At 37.4% G+C, this 16,630-nt stretch overlaps 1 protein-coding gene across 3 annotated transcripts in view; it reads left to right on the forward strand.

Moving 5' to 3' along the window:
• The first annotated feature begins 757 nt into the window (after positions 1 to 757).
• The window catches only part of BCO2 (beta-carotene oxygenase 2), a 48,167-nt gene continuing 32,294 nt past the window's right edge, over positions 758 to 16,630 (forward strand). The window contains exons 1-3 of one of the 3 annotated variants that reach the window (XM_070273610.1): positions 758 to 1,310; positions 5,161 to 5,317; positions 14,037 to 14,241. In XM_070273610.1, coding sequence (XP_070129711.1) covers positions 14,051 to 14,241 — 191 coding nt within the window. In that variant the 5' untranslated portion in view covers positions 758 to 1,310; positions 5,161 to 5,317; positions 14,037 to 14,050. The remainder of the gene's footprint in view (positions 1,311 to 5,160; positions 5,318 to 14,036; positions 14,242 to 16,630) is intronic. The other 2 variants (XM_014741335.3, XM_005611567.4) reach the window with 2 other exon arrangements.

The following is a 16,630-nucleotide window of genomic DNA, read 5'->3' on the forward strand; positions in this document are numbered from 1 at the left end:
ACCATCCACATAAACAAGAATAATTATCTCACAACTGGAGGTAGACTATTGCAGGAATAACATTGCCCTTTAATTTATACATCTGATATCACTCTTTCATTTCAATGAAATTTCACAAGTTTATATTTTTCACTGATTACAAATCAAAATACATATCTAATATCTTTGTACATCATACTCTGCAAGACATTGTAGGGAATACAGAATAGTGTAAGATACTCTCTGTTCTCCCTTCTGATAGTTTTAACCATCCCTTTCTTGAAATATACTTACTTGTCTTTGCTAGGAAGACATGACGTGTAAGTGTTAGAAGTATCTCTGTGGCGTTGCTAGTAACTCCTCCTAGTGGGAGTTACTAGAAGGCCTTTGGCAAGGGGGTCAGAGAGGTAGATGTTGAAATAGGTTTTTGAAAAGGAAAGATGGAGGATATTTCAGGCAGGGAAAATTTTGTTCAAAGGCACAGAAGAACGAAACACTTGGTATGTTCAGCAGTCATTTTACTGGGCTGAGGATTCACACAGGGGTATAGCGTATCATCTAAACTAGTAGAAAGCAGGGACTGAATTTTGTTTCTTGATATTCTCAATTTGTAGCACAGTTATTTGATACATTTGTGCTCAAAAATGTTAAATTAATAAAATATTTGGTTAGAACTTTTTTAAGGGCATACCTTCACAGGGACTTATTCACATTAGATTGTCAGAAAATGTTTTGTAAATTAAATGAAAATAAAATAAAAGGATGGATGAAAGTACTAGAAAGGCAAAGAGACAAAGGATGAAATGTAGGTTGTGGCCATGTTGTAGAGTCCTTTGTTGACAGACTAAATTTGGACTTTATTCTGTAAGGAAAGTGGAGATCTGAATCTTTCAGAGAGGGGCGGCATAATGAAATTGATCCTGTGGATCAACTGACTTAATTGTAGTGTGAGGACAGATTTGAAAGAGGAAAGTTTAGGAAGGAAGACCACTGTTGGTAGTCCAATTTTAATATTTCAGACAGCTACTTATAGACAGGTTGTTGGGATACTTGTCATGGAAATGAGAGAGAGATTGTGGGAATTTTGAAACCCCGCCTCTCCACCAGCTCCCGCTTCCTCCCATTCCCTCCTGTTCTGTCAGTGAGCCAGGGACAGCCCAGGAAGTGCATGTTTCAGCTCACTGCCAGTGAGTAGGAGGATTTGGAAATCACGGGAGCTGCTGCTGCTAAAGTCACCGCAAACATGGTTTTTCAAATCTATCTCCATTTTGTCAGCAATCTTTCTCCCATTACAATGGGTCTCCTTTCTGTGAGAGTGCGCTGGATTCCAGGTAAGAGGTTTTCCCCTTCCTGTTCCTCTTCCTACCAGCCTGAACTTAGAATTCTGTGCCTCTTTCCTGAAGAATACTGGGGGCTTCTGAAGTTTTCCACTCTGTGTGGAGCGGATGCATACAGCAACGCCACAGAGCTGGGAATTAAAGAGGTGGGATTTGTTTACTTGTTGTCAGGGAAACAGCCTTTCCGTTTGTGTATTTTACACAACATATAGAGGCAGGATTCAGGGTTTAGCAATTCTTTTTTATCTGCAACCGATCACTCTTTAGATCTTTATCAATTGGAAATCGCTGCTACATGTTCTAATGTAAATGTTTGGTTCTTCTATTTGCATTCTAGGGTACTGCATTAAAACTTCTGTTTATTTTTCTGTAGCTTTTTATTATAGCTACTATCGATACATGATTTTATTTTTCTAAATTGGCTGATACAGAGTTATCAGAAATCATACTGATATATACTATAAGCTTTAAATTTTTTTTTTTAAGTTTGGCACCTGAGCTAACATCTTTTGCCAATCTTTTAAAAAATTTTTCCCTTCCTTTTTCTGCCGAAAGCCTCCCAGTACATAGTTGTATATTCTAGTTGTAGGTCCTTCTGGCTCTGCTATGTGGGATGCTGCCTCAGCATGGATTGATGAGTGGTGCTAGGTCCGTGCCCAGGATCCGAACTGGCAAAACCTTGGGCGGCTGAAGTGGAGTGCCTGAACTTTAACCACTTGGCTATGGGGCTGGCCTCAACTTTAAAATTGTTTAATTCAATAATTTAGTACTTGCAGTATGAAAGGCAGTGAGTTAGGTACTGGGGTGGGAGCAGATCCAAGACCTTGTACTCAAGGAATACTGGTAGCAGAGGTTATAAAGTATGTTCATCTTTAATGCACAAGACAGAATAAGATAAGTGCCATAAGAAAGCTAAAACAGGCTGTGTGAGTTCAGACTAAGAGAATCAGTTCTTGCTGTAGGAAATGGGAATGTTGTGTTTATGAAGCAGGTGACATGGCACTGGATCTTGAAGGATGGGTAAGGTAAGTGAATTTCTCCTGCAGGAGATGGAAAATATCCTAGGTGAAGAGAAGGGTACAATTATGATGAGGAGAAGAGAATGGAGAGTGGTTCAGTTTGACTGGAGAGGACAGCATTAGTGAGAGGCAGAACTGGACAGATAGGTTGGTGTGAGACTGTACAGTGCCTAGCCAAGCAGTTTAGAATTACTTGGTAGACAGTGAGTAGTCATTTGTGAAGATTTTATGCAGGAATATATGATACCATCAGATCAATACTTAGGAAGATTAATTTAGTAGTAGTGCTTCCCAACCTTTTTCACATTGTAGCACACATAGAAAATGATAATATTTTTATCTCACATTGGAGTAAATTAGATGGGATCTGGAGCCTGGATGAGCTGCTTAGAGCTGGATGAGATTGGCTTGGGGCCTCTGACCATCCCAAGGGCTAAGGGGATCAAGAAGCCCACCAATTAGAAAGCTCTGGCATAGAAGACAGCTTTCTGTCTAGTTTCTCTTTCAAATTAAGAGGCTGTGATAATATCCATCTACGAGGTTGTAAGGGCCTTTATCAGGACAGTAGAAAGGAAGTGACTGATAGGCAAGAGAATTTGAAGGCTCAGTGTTGATGAGAACAGGTTTGGGCCAGAGGGAAAATTGGGGACACTGCCTGGGAGGGATGGACTGATAAAACTCCCTATAAAAGATTTGCCCCCAGACACCCTTGCAAACTTCTGAGCCCTAGTAATTTGTACTGGCTATCCGATATCATCCCCTCAGCATCCTTTTCCTGGCCCTGCGTGGATATAGTCAGCAGAACTTAACAACTTAGTGAATGTGAGGGGAAAGTCAAGAAGGTGAATTCAAGACCCACAGAGATTTTGAAACTAGGTGATGTAGCAGGTGGCAAGATTAATTTGGAAGGGGGAAAATGAAAAATTCTCTCTTGACATACGGGGAGTCACTTGCAAGAAGTACTTGGTGAAATTGAAACTAGATAAGATTACCGAGAGAAAGTGCTGAAATTAAAGAGTAAAAGTCCAACATCAGACCTTAGGAACACATTCATGAGGTGATAAGGGCAAGAGGAGCTAATAAAGGGAATTAACATTTGGAAATTATCTACTATAATTATATTTAGTTATGACGATAGACATGAATGGGAAGTATTATCCTCCTTTTGTCTCCATTATTCCCATTTTATCCTTGAAAAACCTGAGGCTCAGAGTGATTAGTAACTTACCCAAGGTTTTCAGCTAACAGGTAGTGAAGCTGGCATAAAGCAAACAAAGAGGGAACAGGAAAGTTAGAAAAGTGCAATGTCTTGGAAGCCAAGAACAGAAAAGGGTTTAAGGAGTTGTTGACCACAATATGAAGTATTACAGAAAATTTGAAGAGTACGTAGTAAACAGCCGGTAGCATGCTATGGAGTAGAGAATATATAGACGTCTGAGTATTTTCTAAAATGTCAAATGTTGTAAATTCATGAATCTCTATTCAGACAAATGACCAATCAGTTTATTCAGTTTAATTCTATTTAAGTAAGAGGAGTAAAATACCTAGCCTCAGGGAATTTATTTTAAGAGGAGAGTAAGATAAATAAGCATATTCATGAAAGTAGAAAGATATCCAAGGGTCTTCTCCTCTTAGTTTTCAAAGCATCCTCTTCATACCTCAAATATGGTAGTTCTCAAATTTTAATATGCCTAAGAATACCTGCTTACCATACCTCAGAGATTCTGATTTATTAGGTCCAGACTAGAGTCCATGAATCTACGTTTTAGCAGTAACACCAGGTATGAGTGTTCCAAGTAGTCCTCAGACCATACCTTGAGAAACAATGCTCAAACAAAACAGTGATTACAGTAAAAATGATCCATTCGTATGTCTGTTTACCAGGCAGTAAGTTCCTTTACATTAGGGTTCTAATAGTTTTTATCCCTCAGCAGTGCCTACCACTTTGCTGAATGAATAAATAATTCAAAGAAAAAAGATATTACATCTTGTTGGATTGATCATTAAAAGTTATATAAATAATAATATCTGTCATTTTTTGAGTATTTCCTATGTTGTAAGAACTTTTCATAACCTAACTCAGTTATTGTTTGCAGCTTTAGGAGCAATAAGAGTTATTATCATCCCCATCTTAGAAAAAGGAAACAGAGCATAGAGAGGTTAATTGTTTTGCTCAAGGCTATTTATTTGGAAAATGGCAGGCCAAGATTTGAACCTAAGCATTCTGAAGCCAGGCAGAGCCTGGGCCCACGCTCTTAAATATATTACAATATGCTGCCTCTTAAAGGAATAGACTTTGAACAATAGGTAGAATTTCCTTAGGGATAGATTAGTGGGAAGGGCATGCAGACTGAAAGTGAATTTTATTTGGGAAATCAGGAAATAGTTAGGTTTGACTTGAATTGTTACTGAAGGGCAGCAGGTTTTGCCACCCCAAAATATGTCTCTTTAGCATGAGGATTATTTTGAGCTAAAGGCAATCAAACCCCAGCAGATTCAGGAAAGCTCTTTTACCTCTCACTCCTCAGTTGCCTAAATTTGCATTGGAAAGGGGGCCTGTACTAGGAAGAGAGCTGTTACTAGAGATGTCTTTTATCTTAAGAAACTTATCTGCATAACAGAGCAACCTTTGTTTTCTAAACATCTCCTCTGCTTTCCTGTGAGTGACCTTTCTTTCCCAGATCCCTGCCCCTTTTCTTTGCTTAGGATATTATATAAGTCTCAATTACCTGGCTGCCCTTTGAGTCTTCATATCTTTATGAGGCTCTCATGTGTTCATAATTAAACTTGTTTTTCTCCTGTTAATCTGTCTTACATCTATTTAGTTATTAGACTAGCCAAAGAACCTATAAGGGAAGAAGGGAAAATTTTTCCCCTCCTACAGTTGGCAACTACAAAGGGACTTTCACTGGCTGGATACTGCTCGCTCCAAGGCTACTGTAGCTGAGAGATCCTGGGACCTCTGACAAAAGCCAGCAGAAGGTAAGAATTCTTACCATGTCAGTCTCTCAGATCTCTGCCTACAGAGTTTGTTGGAATCGAGAGTGGTAAGAGTCCTTTTCTTTTTCTAAATTTAGATTAGCAGGAAAAAATACTTGTATTAACTAGTTTCATGAGTATCGAGACTGTGGTAAAAATTTGTAAGGAGTACTTTTATTTTCTACTGATCCCTTTCCTTCCAGAGATGGTCATTATTTTCTTTTGTCTCTATCATCTTGTTCTATGTCCTGAGAGGTTGGATTTATGAACAGTGAGAATATTCTCTCTAGTCTCTGCCAACTGGAGGATTCGTGTGGTGGTGTGCATCTGGCAGATAGCCAAATAAGCTGTGGGTCAATAAGCAGCATTCCCTTTGTCTGACTGTGCAAACTCTTGGGGCTGATTGTCATAAGGGGTCCTGATCCATAAGGGGTCTTTGTCATCTCAGTCTTCATTGTCTTGTTGGTGCTGGAAAAGTCCTCTTCCGGTAGCTCTTGCCCAATGTCACCAAATAGTGGGTCTGTGATTGGAGGCATCTCACGTTCTTGTGGGAAACTGGAGACACCATTTGCACTACACCATTCTTACTGTTCAAAATTGGGATTCTCTTGCGCAATGTGCATAAAAAAACACCAATTATTATGGCATCAGCTTGTGGGAAAAGAAATGTAGCTTTATTTTGCGAGATCTATCTGCAAAGAGATAGGGGCTTGGGGCGCAATTTATGGGATAAAGGCCAGGGCAGTCCGAAGTGTGGAGATGAATGATTGAAGGTAAAGAGAAGTGAGGTAAGTGATGATCTGCACAAACGAAGTCAAGCTTCACGCCTCTTCTAAGGATGCGTGCTCACAAAATGGCGGCATTACCATGATCTGAGAGTGGAGTTTTTAGCTCCTTGATGTCAAAAAGGTCACTTGTTGAGCATTTGTGCAGGCCCAGTTGATGGGTTGGTGGTCTCAACTGGCCTGAACTAGACAAAAGGTCTTAGCTCTTGCAGGACAACTCTTAATTACTCTGTCGATAAGATGGGGTCAGTTGAACTGGTCCTGGAGGGCCTGCGGCTACGTTACCACCTGTGTCAATGAAGGTCTTTGCTTTCTTAGGCTAACTCTGGGAGTGAACTTTCTGGATGCTGTGAGAGCTGCATCTTTTGCACTCTTGTTTGGAAAGCCTCTTGCATCCATGCTAAGCCATAAAAAGGCCTATTGGTTTCCATTGCTATTGAGATTACTATAAGTGACTATTTGCCAATGGCCAAATGATGGATCCTTTGAATTGCCTATATTTAACAGAAAAAATTTTTTTTTAGAGAGCTCTTATCCTAAAAACTTGTCTTATTGGTACCTATGGAAAGACCAAGTTTAAAAGTGGATACAAAGGAATATAACAGCTGGCTTTAAGGACTCCCTTAATAAGGTAAAAGAACAGAAATTGGACTTACAACAAAAATTAAATTCCACATCTAATGTAAATTCCCCTTCTCCACTTTCTTATACACCCGTTTTATCCCCAACTCTTTGTCCCTGACCCTCCAGAAGATCTTTTGGATCTCTGGGCCCCTGATCTAAACACCCCTCAAAATCCAGCTCCATCACGTCAGCAAATTTCCTTAGATCCCAAGACGACTCCAACTTCCCCAGAAAATCCCTTAAACACCAAGCTGCCTATTTTGACTTTCCTTTCTTTCCAGGATTTACAACAAGCACTCCAGGCTGATCTCCAGACCTGGGGTATACAGGTTACTCATGTAGATATTAAAAGCCAGGAAGTGAATTTAGCAGAAGCCCCCAAGACAGGTGGTACGGCTCACTTTGCCATCTTTACAATTCCTCCTACTTTCAGGGCTCTGTAATGAGGCTCTGCCAGCTTCAGGCCTTCCTATGCGGTATCCTTTGAGGATGTAGGACCCCTGGATCCCGACTGGAATGAATTCATGTTCCCCTGGACAGCAGCAGGTCTTCTAAATTGTAAAGCCCTTTTACCTCCACTTTCGGAAGATCCTACCGAGTTTAGAGAGGAATTGGAAAGATTAGTAGCCATTCACAGCCCCGTTTTCAGGGACCTAGATTGGCTGTTAAAAGGCGTTCTTCCTACCCATGATTATACTATAGTTATCATACAAGCCAAATGGGGAAAACACCTCTCACAGAGGAAACAGATAGCCAGAATTTTTCCCAGGTCCTCCTACAAATGACCAGGAAATGGCTCAGCTGAAGGCTGATATTCAGGGGCTGATAGGAGCAATAGTAGAGGCTTTCCCGACTAAGGTGAATTGGTCTAAGTTAAATTGTGCATTCAGAAACAAGGAGAGCATCCAAAGGACTTTTTTTCTTTTTTTTGAGGAAGATTAGCCCTGAGCTAACTACTGTCAATTCTCCTCTTTTTGCTGAGGAAGACTGGCCCTGAGCTAACATCCATGCCCATCTTCCTCTACTTTATATGTGGGATGCCTGCCACAGCATGGCTTGCTGAGTGGTGCCATGTCCACACCTGGGATCTGAACTGGTGAACCCCAGGCTGCCAAAGCAGAATGTGTGCACTTAACCGCTGCACTACTGGGCTGGCCTGCGAAGGCCTTTATTGAACACTTTATATAGACTTTTCAAAGGCATACTGTACTAAACCCTGAAGCTCCAGAACATAGAAGTCTTTTAATTTCCACCTTAGGAGAAAATTTTCTCCCTGATATAAAAAGATATATTCAAAATAGTGTGGTTTAATGGGCTAGTCAACCTCTAAGCATTATATTGGAAGCAGCTACTCAGTTCTTTGAAGATAGCTTGAAGGAATACAAGAGAAAAAAGGAGTTAAAATCAATAGATCTTGATTTGCAACTTAAATCTTTAGAGAAAAAGCATATCTCTGAGAGCAATTCAAAGTCCGTTTACACCCCTTCCCATTTGCCTTCAGATATTTTCAGATATTGTAAAAAAAAAAAAATCAGGACCCTGGAAGTACAATTGTCCTGCACTTAAAAACAAAGAAGGAAAAATTTAAATAGTAATTACTATAGGCCTCTGGTAATAAGCAAATATGCCCCCAAAACTCCATCTTGGAGAAAACAGATAATTTCTCTGTGCTTTTGTGATGTAGATTTTCTGCCTCTGTCTACTCTAAGACATAGCCATTCTTTGAAATGAAATGAAACTTTAGGGAGAAGTTTCTCATCAGAAGGAGTAAAAAGGAGCTATTTGGAAATTGGGCTAATGAAAAATCTTAAATGTCCTTCCTACAAATATTGATAAAAAGCTTTAGCCATCTAAGCAGGTAAACTTAACTTATTCCAATTGTCAAAAGAAAATTTGGATTCAACTGTTCTTTTATAAACTAGTGAGTTTTGTATTCTCGTCCCTGACTCATGGCTAAAATTTTAGTATCTATAAGGTCTCTGTGTCTGTATATATGTGTTGTATGGTATTTTTCTAATTTTTTCTAATATTGCTAAAATTAATTTGTAAAAGAGCTCTATTTAATTGGCTTAAAAACCAACAAGTGCTTATATGAATTAAGTATTCCTAAAATTCTCAGAAATATAACAAGAGCTAAGTTTTGCTCACAACTAACCCCAGTGCTTTCTTAGGTGATCTGGAAAAATATTTGGTCTGAAAGCTAGTTTAAGTTTGTTGGTTTAATTAAAATAGATATGTCTTTAGAGTTATCAACATTGAATATAATGTAGACATGCAACTTTTATTCTACCTGGGTTTATTAATCAAATAAATTCGTGTTATCTCTGTTCTAAAATTTGTCAGCAAGAAAAAAATAACTTAGAATGATGGCTGACTTTGTCTAATTTCTCATGAAATTTTTGTGGGTAGCCTAAACATAATTGTTAGCACCAAATGAATAGATTGATGTAAATGAGATAAGAGTTTTTGGGTGAGCTTTAGACAATAGATATATTTTATGGTATCTCTACTTAAATAGTTTACCCAAATCTTTTTGGTGACTAAAGACTTTAGAGTTTTGCTAAGTTAAATGCTGGAAGATCATTGAATATCTAAATCATTTCCAAAGAAGAGAAAATAATGAAGCATTAATTACTGAATGAATTGATCTACTTTTGGCTTCCTATCACAGAAAAATTAAAGATAAATTTGGGTCTGTTAGCAAATATGTCTCATACCACCTTGAAGGACTGTGCTATTTTAAAAAGGGCGTATGTTTTTAGAAATTAGGAAATGTATTCATAAGTTTGCCAATCTGAAGAATGCTAGTGTAATAGTTCACAATTGCTTGCTTCTTAGTTTTCACTAGAAATTAAAGTTTCTATAGGTTAAGAATTCTAATTAATATATATAATTAAAATTACTAGAAAAATAAGGGGAAAAAACTCTGTATACAAGGGAAACAGGATGTGCTTTTTGGTGAGAAAAAGTATGAGATATGAAGATGCATTTTTTTTAAGGGAAAAGAAAGTTAATTTGTCCCAAAGTAAAACTGGTTACTTCAAAACAGGAAAAGAGAGAATAAACGACAAATTAAATAGAAAATTGTGAAGAGAGAAAGAGAGAGAGAGAGAATCTTACATTGTGTGGTCAAGTTGGCTAAAATTGAATGAATTTATTATAAGGGCTATACAGTTAAGCTTTAAAATCAGTAGAGTACTTATGTAAAACTAAAACTTGATTTTCTTTCATCTGTAAAGGACAAAGTTTTCTTGGATTGTTGGTCTGCTACTGATAAGAGATCGTGAAAGGCTTTTCTTTACCTTTTAAGTAATCTGCCTAGAAAGCAAAAATTATGTGTTTTGTCAAAATAATTTCCCGTATCTTTATCATTAGGTCTTTGATTATTTAAGAAAACTGAATCTTCCTAATATTAAAAGAGCTAAGTTTTGCTCACAACTATGCAACCTTCTGCATTTGCCTTTGAAATCTTTTACTATCACTTCAGTCAAATAGATAATTAAGTACTGTTTCATAATGATCTGTGATCCTATTTAGTCAAGTGTCCAAATATTTTGATACTTTTCACAAACTTCACCAACCAAATCAAATTCTAAATGAAGTCTTTTTGACCTGGAACTAACTTTGGGATTGTCCAGAGGGCTCCTGGAACATCTCAAAAGATTTATTCTCTCTCCTTATTAAAAAAAAATGGGGTGGGGAAAGGTTAAAATAATTAGGCTTACTTGATATGTTAAATTATGTAGGGAAGCAATGTCAACTAAGGGGTAATGCTAAACTTTTAGATTGTATTTTTTGTGGCTGTATTAATATAAATGTTCCAGAAATTGTATGAAATTCCAAGCTATCTAGTATATCTTGTTATAATGTTACCAGTCATAATTCTGGTTATTCTCTTAAAATGGTATATGTCACAGAAATAAGCAAATTTTCTTGTCAATTGCGTTATAGTAAACTCTTATCAGATTTTTTTTTTTTTAAAGATTTTATTTTATTTTTTTCCTTTTTCTCCCCAAAGCCCCCCGGTACATAGTTGTGTATTCTTCGTTGTGGGTTCCTCTAGTTGTGGCATGTGGGACGCTGCCTCAGCGTGGTCTGACGAGCAGTGCCATGTCCGCGCCCAGGATTCGAACCGATGAAACACTGGGCCGCCTGCAGCGGAGCGCGCGAACTTAACCACTCGGCCACGGGGCCAGCCCCAAGATTTTTGACCATGACCATTTTAAAGTCTTCTGTCATTTACAGTTATTGTTTCACTCTGATGCTTTTGCAAAAGTGTTCCTGCAAAAGTGCTTCATTTCCAAGGAGATTCATGGAAAGGACTCTGGCAAGCACAGGTTTCTAATAACTTTAAGATTGTAAAACTAAACTGGGTAAGAATTTCCAGAACTAATGTAAAACCTGAATTCAAGCAGAACAGGAATTAACAACATCGGACTGAATGAACTAATGAGGGATTTTTGTTTGAAACACTGCTGGTTCTTTACTTTTTGTTTTTCTAGATTTAAGGAAACTTTTTTCCTCTTTTCTCTTAAGTCAGCTATGACTTATAGCAATTTGGTAAAGTTATACCCTTATAATCAAAGATGAAACAATTACTTTTTCTCCCTACCTGGTCCCTCTAGAATTTGGAAACTTAGTGAACATTCGTTTTGACAATATATTTCTTTGCATAAGTTCAATAAGAATCTGTTCTCCTTGTAACAAGACACAATTGGAAACATTGGTTGTATTACAAATGCTTTGACTGGAATGTCATATTTGAGAGAGCTGTGCATAGAATCAGATATGACCAGACAGCTTTAAGGAACTAAGGTTGACTTTATGGAGCCAATAAGGTGCTTTGGAAAAAACAGCCTGGTACCTTGCAGTCTTAACCAGGTGAGTAAGGATGGTCACTTCTTGGTAGGTGCAAGAACCTCAGGATATTTTGGGAGAGCTTGAGAAGAGAGGAATTCATCCAGATCTGTAGGTATTGCAGGTGAAGTCTGATGGCAAGTCTGAGATTTCCAATGAAAAGTTTCAGTAAAGCAGATTCAAGACAGCTTATATGATCAATCACTGTTCTTGCTGCATTTATATAAATAACTAGGCCAAATTTAATGACTAGACTTATTTTGCAAACAAATTATTTTTACTATAATTATTGTTGGTACAAATGGCGTGATTGTAGAGAGAAAAATTCTATTTCGGTAGAAACTATAATACATTCTTGTGGATATCAGATTCTAGTTCTATTAATTGTCTTTGAGGTTTTGTTATTTACCTGTAAAGTGGACTGCATTCTAAATTCTTTTAATTGCTTCAAATAATCTGGCTACAAATCTTCAAATTAACATCTCCAATGTTCTCCCACTCTTATTGACTTGGAATCATTGAGAACTATAACTGTCCTTTTCCTGAATCCTGCAAACTGAACCTGAGCAACTTTGATATAAACTTCAGAGAAATTCCCACAACAGCTCACATATGGATGACCTTTGTGCATGTTGCTGTATGGGCCACACGGAACATTTACCTAAATACTTGATGATGTCATCAGAGACATTCAAATTGCAAAAGATGCTTTGACCCTTAAATCTAGAAATCTTATCTTCTCTCAACTGGCAGTCCTTGAGATTCAGATTGGGTTTATAGTCTGGTCCAATCATTAACTTTTTTTTTGTTTCCATAGAATTGCCTCTTATTAAATACCTGATTGCTTGCTTATGCAATATAGGCCTTACTTTGGGAGACCACCTGCGTCACCCACCTCCTGAAATGAGACATAACTGTTTTAACTGAACTGATCTGTTCTCAAGACTGAGACTGGTTCAATGAGATGGGGAGCAACCTACCAACTTAGCTTCTGGATTGTGAAACTTCTTATTTGAAGTTTCAGAGGCGGGACTGAATGGGAGCAGATTTTGCCACCTCAAAATATGTCTCTTTAGCATAAAGATTATTTTGAGCTAAAGGGCATCATACCTGAGCAAATTCAGGAAAGCTCTTTTACCTCCCCATCAACTGCCTAAATTTAAATTGGAAAGGGGATCTGTACTAGGAAGAGAGCTATTACCAGAGATGCTTTTGTACCTAAGAAACTTACCTGCATAACAGACCAAACTTTGCTTTTCCAAACATCTCTCTCCTTCCTGTGAATGACCTTTCTTCTCTTTTTATTCCCAGAACCCAATCCCTTTTCTTAGCTCAGAATGTTATATAAGCCTCAATTACCTGGCTGCTCTTTGAGTCTTCATATCTTTATAGGGCTCCATATGTACATAATTAAGTTTGTTTTTCTCTTGTTAATTTGCCTTATATCAACTCAGGTGTTAGACCAGCCAAAGAACCTAGATGGGAAGAAGGGGAATTTTTTCTGTCTCCTACATTACGTATAAGAAAATAGAAGGTCCCATGTGCTCTAAACTGAATTTTTGAAAAAATTGGAAAGAAATGGAATATTAGATTTAATATTATAAAATATTTTGCTAAAAGAATACAAATCTCACTTCTTCAGAGGAATAGTGTCCCTATGTGTTAATTTGTTTTTCTAGTTTAGACTTCTATATCACTGTTAAAGTTTTATGAAATAAAATAAAGGACTGTATTTTATAGTACCTAATTAATTATATATTTGATCACCCTTCTGTGTTAGGCAATACTGCCTTGTGAACACTCAATAAGTGTGAAATAATGGGGACAATTTTAGCTCGTTATTATATATGATTTTTTTCTTCTTGTGGCTTTTGAACTTCAAGTAATTTCAAACCACGTATTACTGCATAATTTAATTCATGACACCCTTCTCCTAGAAAATGCCATGTACGTTCATGTGTATGGCATTAAAATAGAAGAAATTAAATTATAGCTCCTACTAAATTTTTACAAATTGCTCTATCTTTGGGATCATGTTCTGGTGTACTGAAGTACTGAGGTCAATGTAATTATGATAATATTGAATGGTGGCCATTTTTTATTGTAACAAATGAGTTTTACTATTAGCACATCTAGGGTTAGCATGTAGATTCAGTCTGGTGAAAAGATGAGCGTTGTTCAACTGTGAGAAACGATAATAGTAGTAATTAAAGTCCTGAGTTACTTCTTAGGCAGATTTGTACTTCAAGAATATAAAAAGGATTATTGTGGTTCAAAAATGGAGAACTAAAGAGTTGATGGTCTGAGAATGAGGAAGGAGAGAGGTATTTGGAGACGGTATTTGGTGCTATGTTTCCATTTCCCTTACCAGTAGGTAGGATTATTGTCTATGGAGAAACAGGCATGTTTATGGGAGATTGGTAAAATTGTTTGTGCTTTTGATTTCCTCTTCACAGTTTTGAAGAAGTACATGGAAAATACTCATCAGAAAAAAGTGATCGTCAGTAGGAGGGAGGGTCTTCCATGTATTGCACCACTACTCACCACGGTGGAGGAGACTCCACAGATTGTCGCTGCTCGAGTCCGAGGACATTTTCCTGACTGGCTCAATGGCTATTTACTTCGAATTGGACCCGGGAAATTTGAGTTTGGGAAGGATAAGTAAGTCTTGATTTTGGAGAACAATCTGGATTTCTTAGCATGGGCTGCTCCTATGCAATATGCATTAGTATCTGCTTCCTCTCTGTGGCTAACATTGCCATGCAATCCCGTTGATTAAAGATGAGGAAACTGTAGCCTATAGCAAAAAAATGGAGATTTAATTATTTTTAAAAGTCCTGATTTTCTTCTCTGCAGAATATTATGAATTTGATGTCCTCTGAAGGTTTATGCCAAAAGAGAAGTAACAGGAACTGTCTGTGTGACTAGTGAACTCTATTTCACCACAAGTTCCTGAAGGAAGGGACAATGTCTTCACCTCATACCACTGCCTTACCCAGTAGTCCGCAGACACAATGGCTCTTTCAGTTCCTCAAGCTGGGCATGTTTATTTTTGCTCAGTCTTAGCATTGGCTCTCTCATCTATCTTTCAAGTCTAATTCTTGTCACTCAGATATCAGTTCAAATCTCATGTCCTTTGAGCCCTGCCTGATCTCCCAATCTAAAAATGCTCTTATTTATTGTATTACCTATTTTAATTCTCTGCACAGCACTATCAATGTCTAGTTTTTTTTTTTTTTAAAGATTGGCACCTGAGCTAACAACTGTTGCCAATCTTTTTTTCTTTTTTCTGCTTTATCTCCCCAAACCCCCCCAGCACATAGCTGTACATCTTAGTTGTAGGTCCTTCTAGTTGTGGCATGTGGGACGCCTCCTCTACGTGGCCTGATGAGCGGTGCCATTTCCCTGCCCAGGTTCCAAACCAGTGAAACCCTGGGCTACCGCAGAGGAGCACGTGAACTTAGTCACTCAGCCATGGGACTGGCCCCACAATGTCTAGTGTTTTTTGTTTATTTATTTAAATTAGCTGTGTTCCCCCACTAGAATGTAAGTTCCAGGAGGGCAGGGCTTTTTCATGTTTACCTCATATCCCCAATTTCTAGGACAGTGCCCTCACTTAAATAGCATTCAATAAATATATGTAACTAAATGAAAAACCCCGATAACTCTTCTAAAAAAGTTATTTTATTAAAACTAAATGCCGTAGAGAATTTTAGAGCATTCCCATAGTTATTCTAAAACTGAGGAAAAATAACACTGACTGTTTAAAGAGAACTCTGCTTTTTCTGGTCAATGAAAATTTTTGATAACTGGTATTAGCTAAAATTAGTAAATTAATTTCCACCTAGAAATTAGAGATTCCTAACTGTGTTTTACTCTTTTTGTTCATTTGTTATTTTCTTCTTATGATCACAGTATCATGTCTTATACTACCACTTTCCTTTTGAAATAAATCCTAACAGCAATTAGTTTTATCATTATTTATTTATTTATTTATTATTTTATTTATTTCTTTGTTTTTTTTGATGAAGGTTAGCCCTGAGCTAACTGCTGCCAATCCTCCTCTTTTTGCTGAGGAAGACTGGCTTTGGACTAACATCCATGCCCATCTTCCTCTACTTTACATGTGGGATGCCTACCACAGCATGGCTTTTTGCCAAGTAGTGCCATGTCCGCATCCGGGATCTGAACTGGCGAACCCCGGGCCACCGAGAAGCGGAATGTGCGAACTTAACTGCTGCACCACAGGGCTGGCCCCTATTTATTTATTTTTATTGAACTATAATTGACATACAATATTGTATTAGTTTTAGATATACAACATAGTGATTCAATATTTTTATACGTTCTGAAATGATCACAATATGTCTAGTTACCATCTGTAACTATATAAAGGTATTGTGGTATTATTGACCATATTCCTTATGCTGTATGTTACATCCCTATGACATTTATTTTATGAATGGAAGTTTGTACTTAGTTCCTTTCACCTATTTTACCCATCCCCTCATCTTCTGGCACCCATCAATTTGTTTTCTCTATCTATGAGTCTGTTTCTGAAAAAAGCCAATAACTCTTTAGTGTATCATTTCTCCGTCTACTAAGGACATGAAGTGATGTGAAGAAACCCTATGGGAAGGAAAGAATCTGTTTTGCTTTAAACATTTTTAAATATTAGAGGCTTTTTTTCATTATTAAAGTTTTTACCCGTATAAAACTTTTCAAAATATAGAAGAGAGGAGGAAAAAGTGTGTACCACATTCTCTGTTAGCACTTGGGTGTATTTCCTGCTAGTCTTCCCCCCATTTCTATAGATTTGTTTTAAATAGTTACAATCATGTTATATGTAGAATTTTTAAATTGAGATATAATTGACATATAACAATATTAGTTTCAGGTGGACAACATAATAATTCGATATTTGTATATATTGCAAAATTACCACCACAATAAGTCTAGTTAACATTCGTCACCATGCAAAAAAAGTTTTTTTCTTTTGATGAGGGCTTTTATGATTTACTCTCTTAGCAACTTTCAAACATGCCATACA

The sequence above is a fragment of the Equus caballus genome, chromosome 7 (genome assembly GCF_041296265.1).
Source record: "Equus caballus isolate H_3958 breed thoroughbred chromosome 7, TB-T2T, whole genome shotgun sequence".
Taxonomy (NCBI): domain Eukaryota; kingdom Metazoa; phylum Chordata; class Mammalia; order Perissodactyla; family Equidae; genus Equus; species Equus caballus.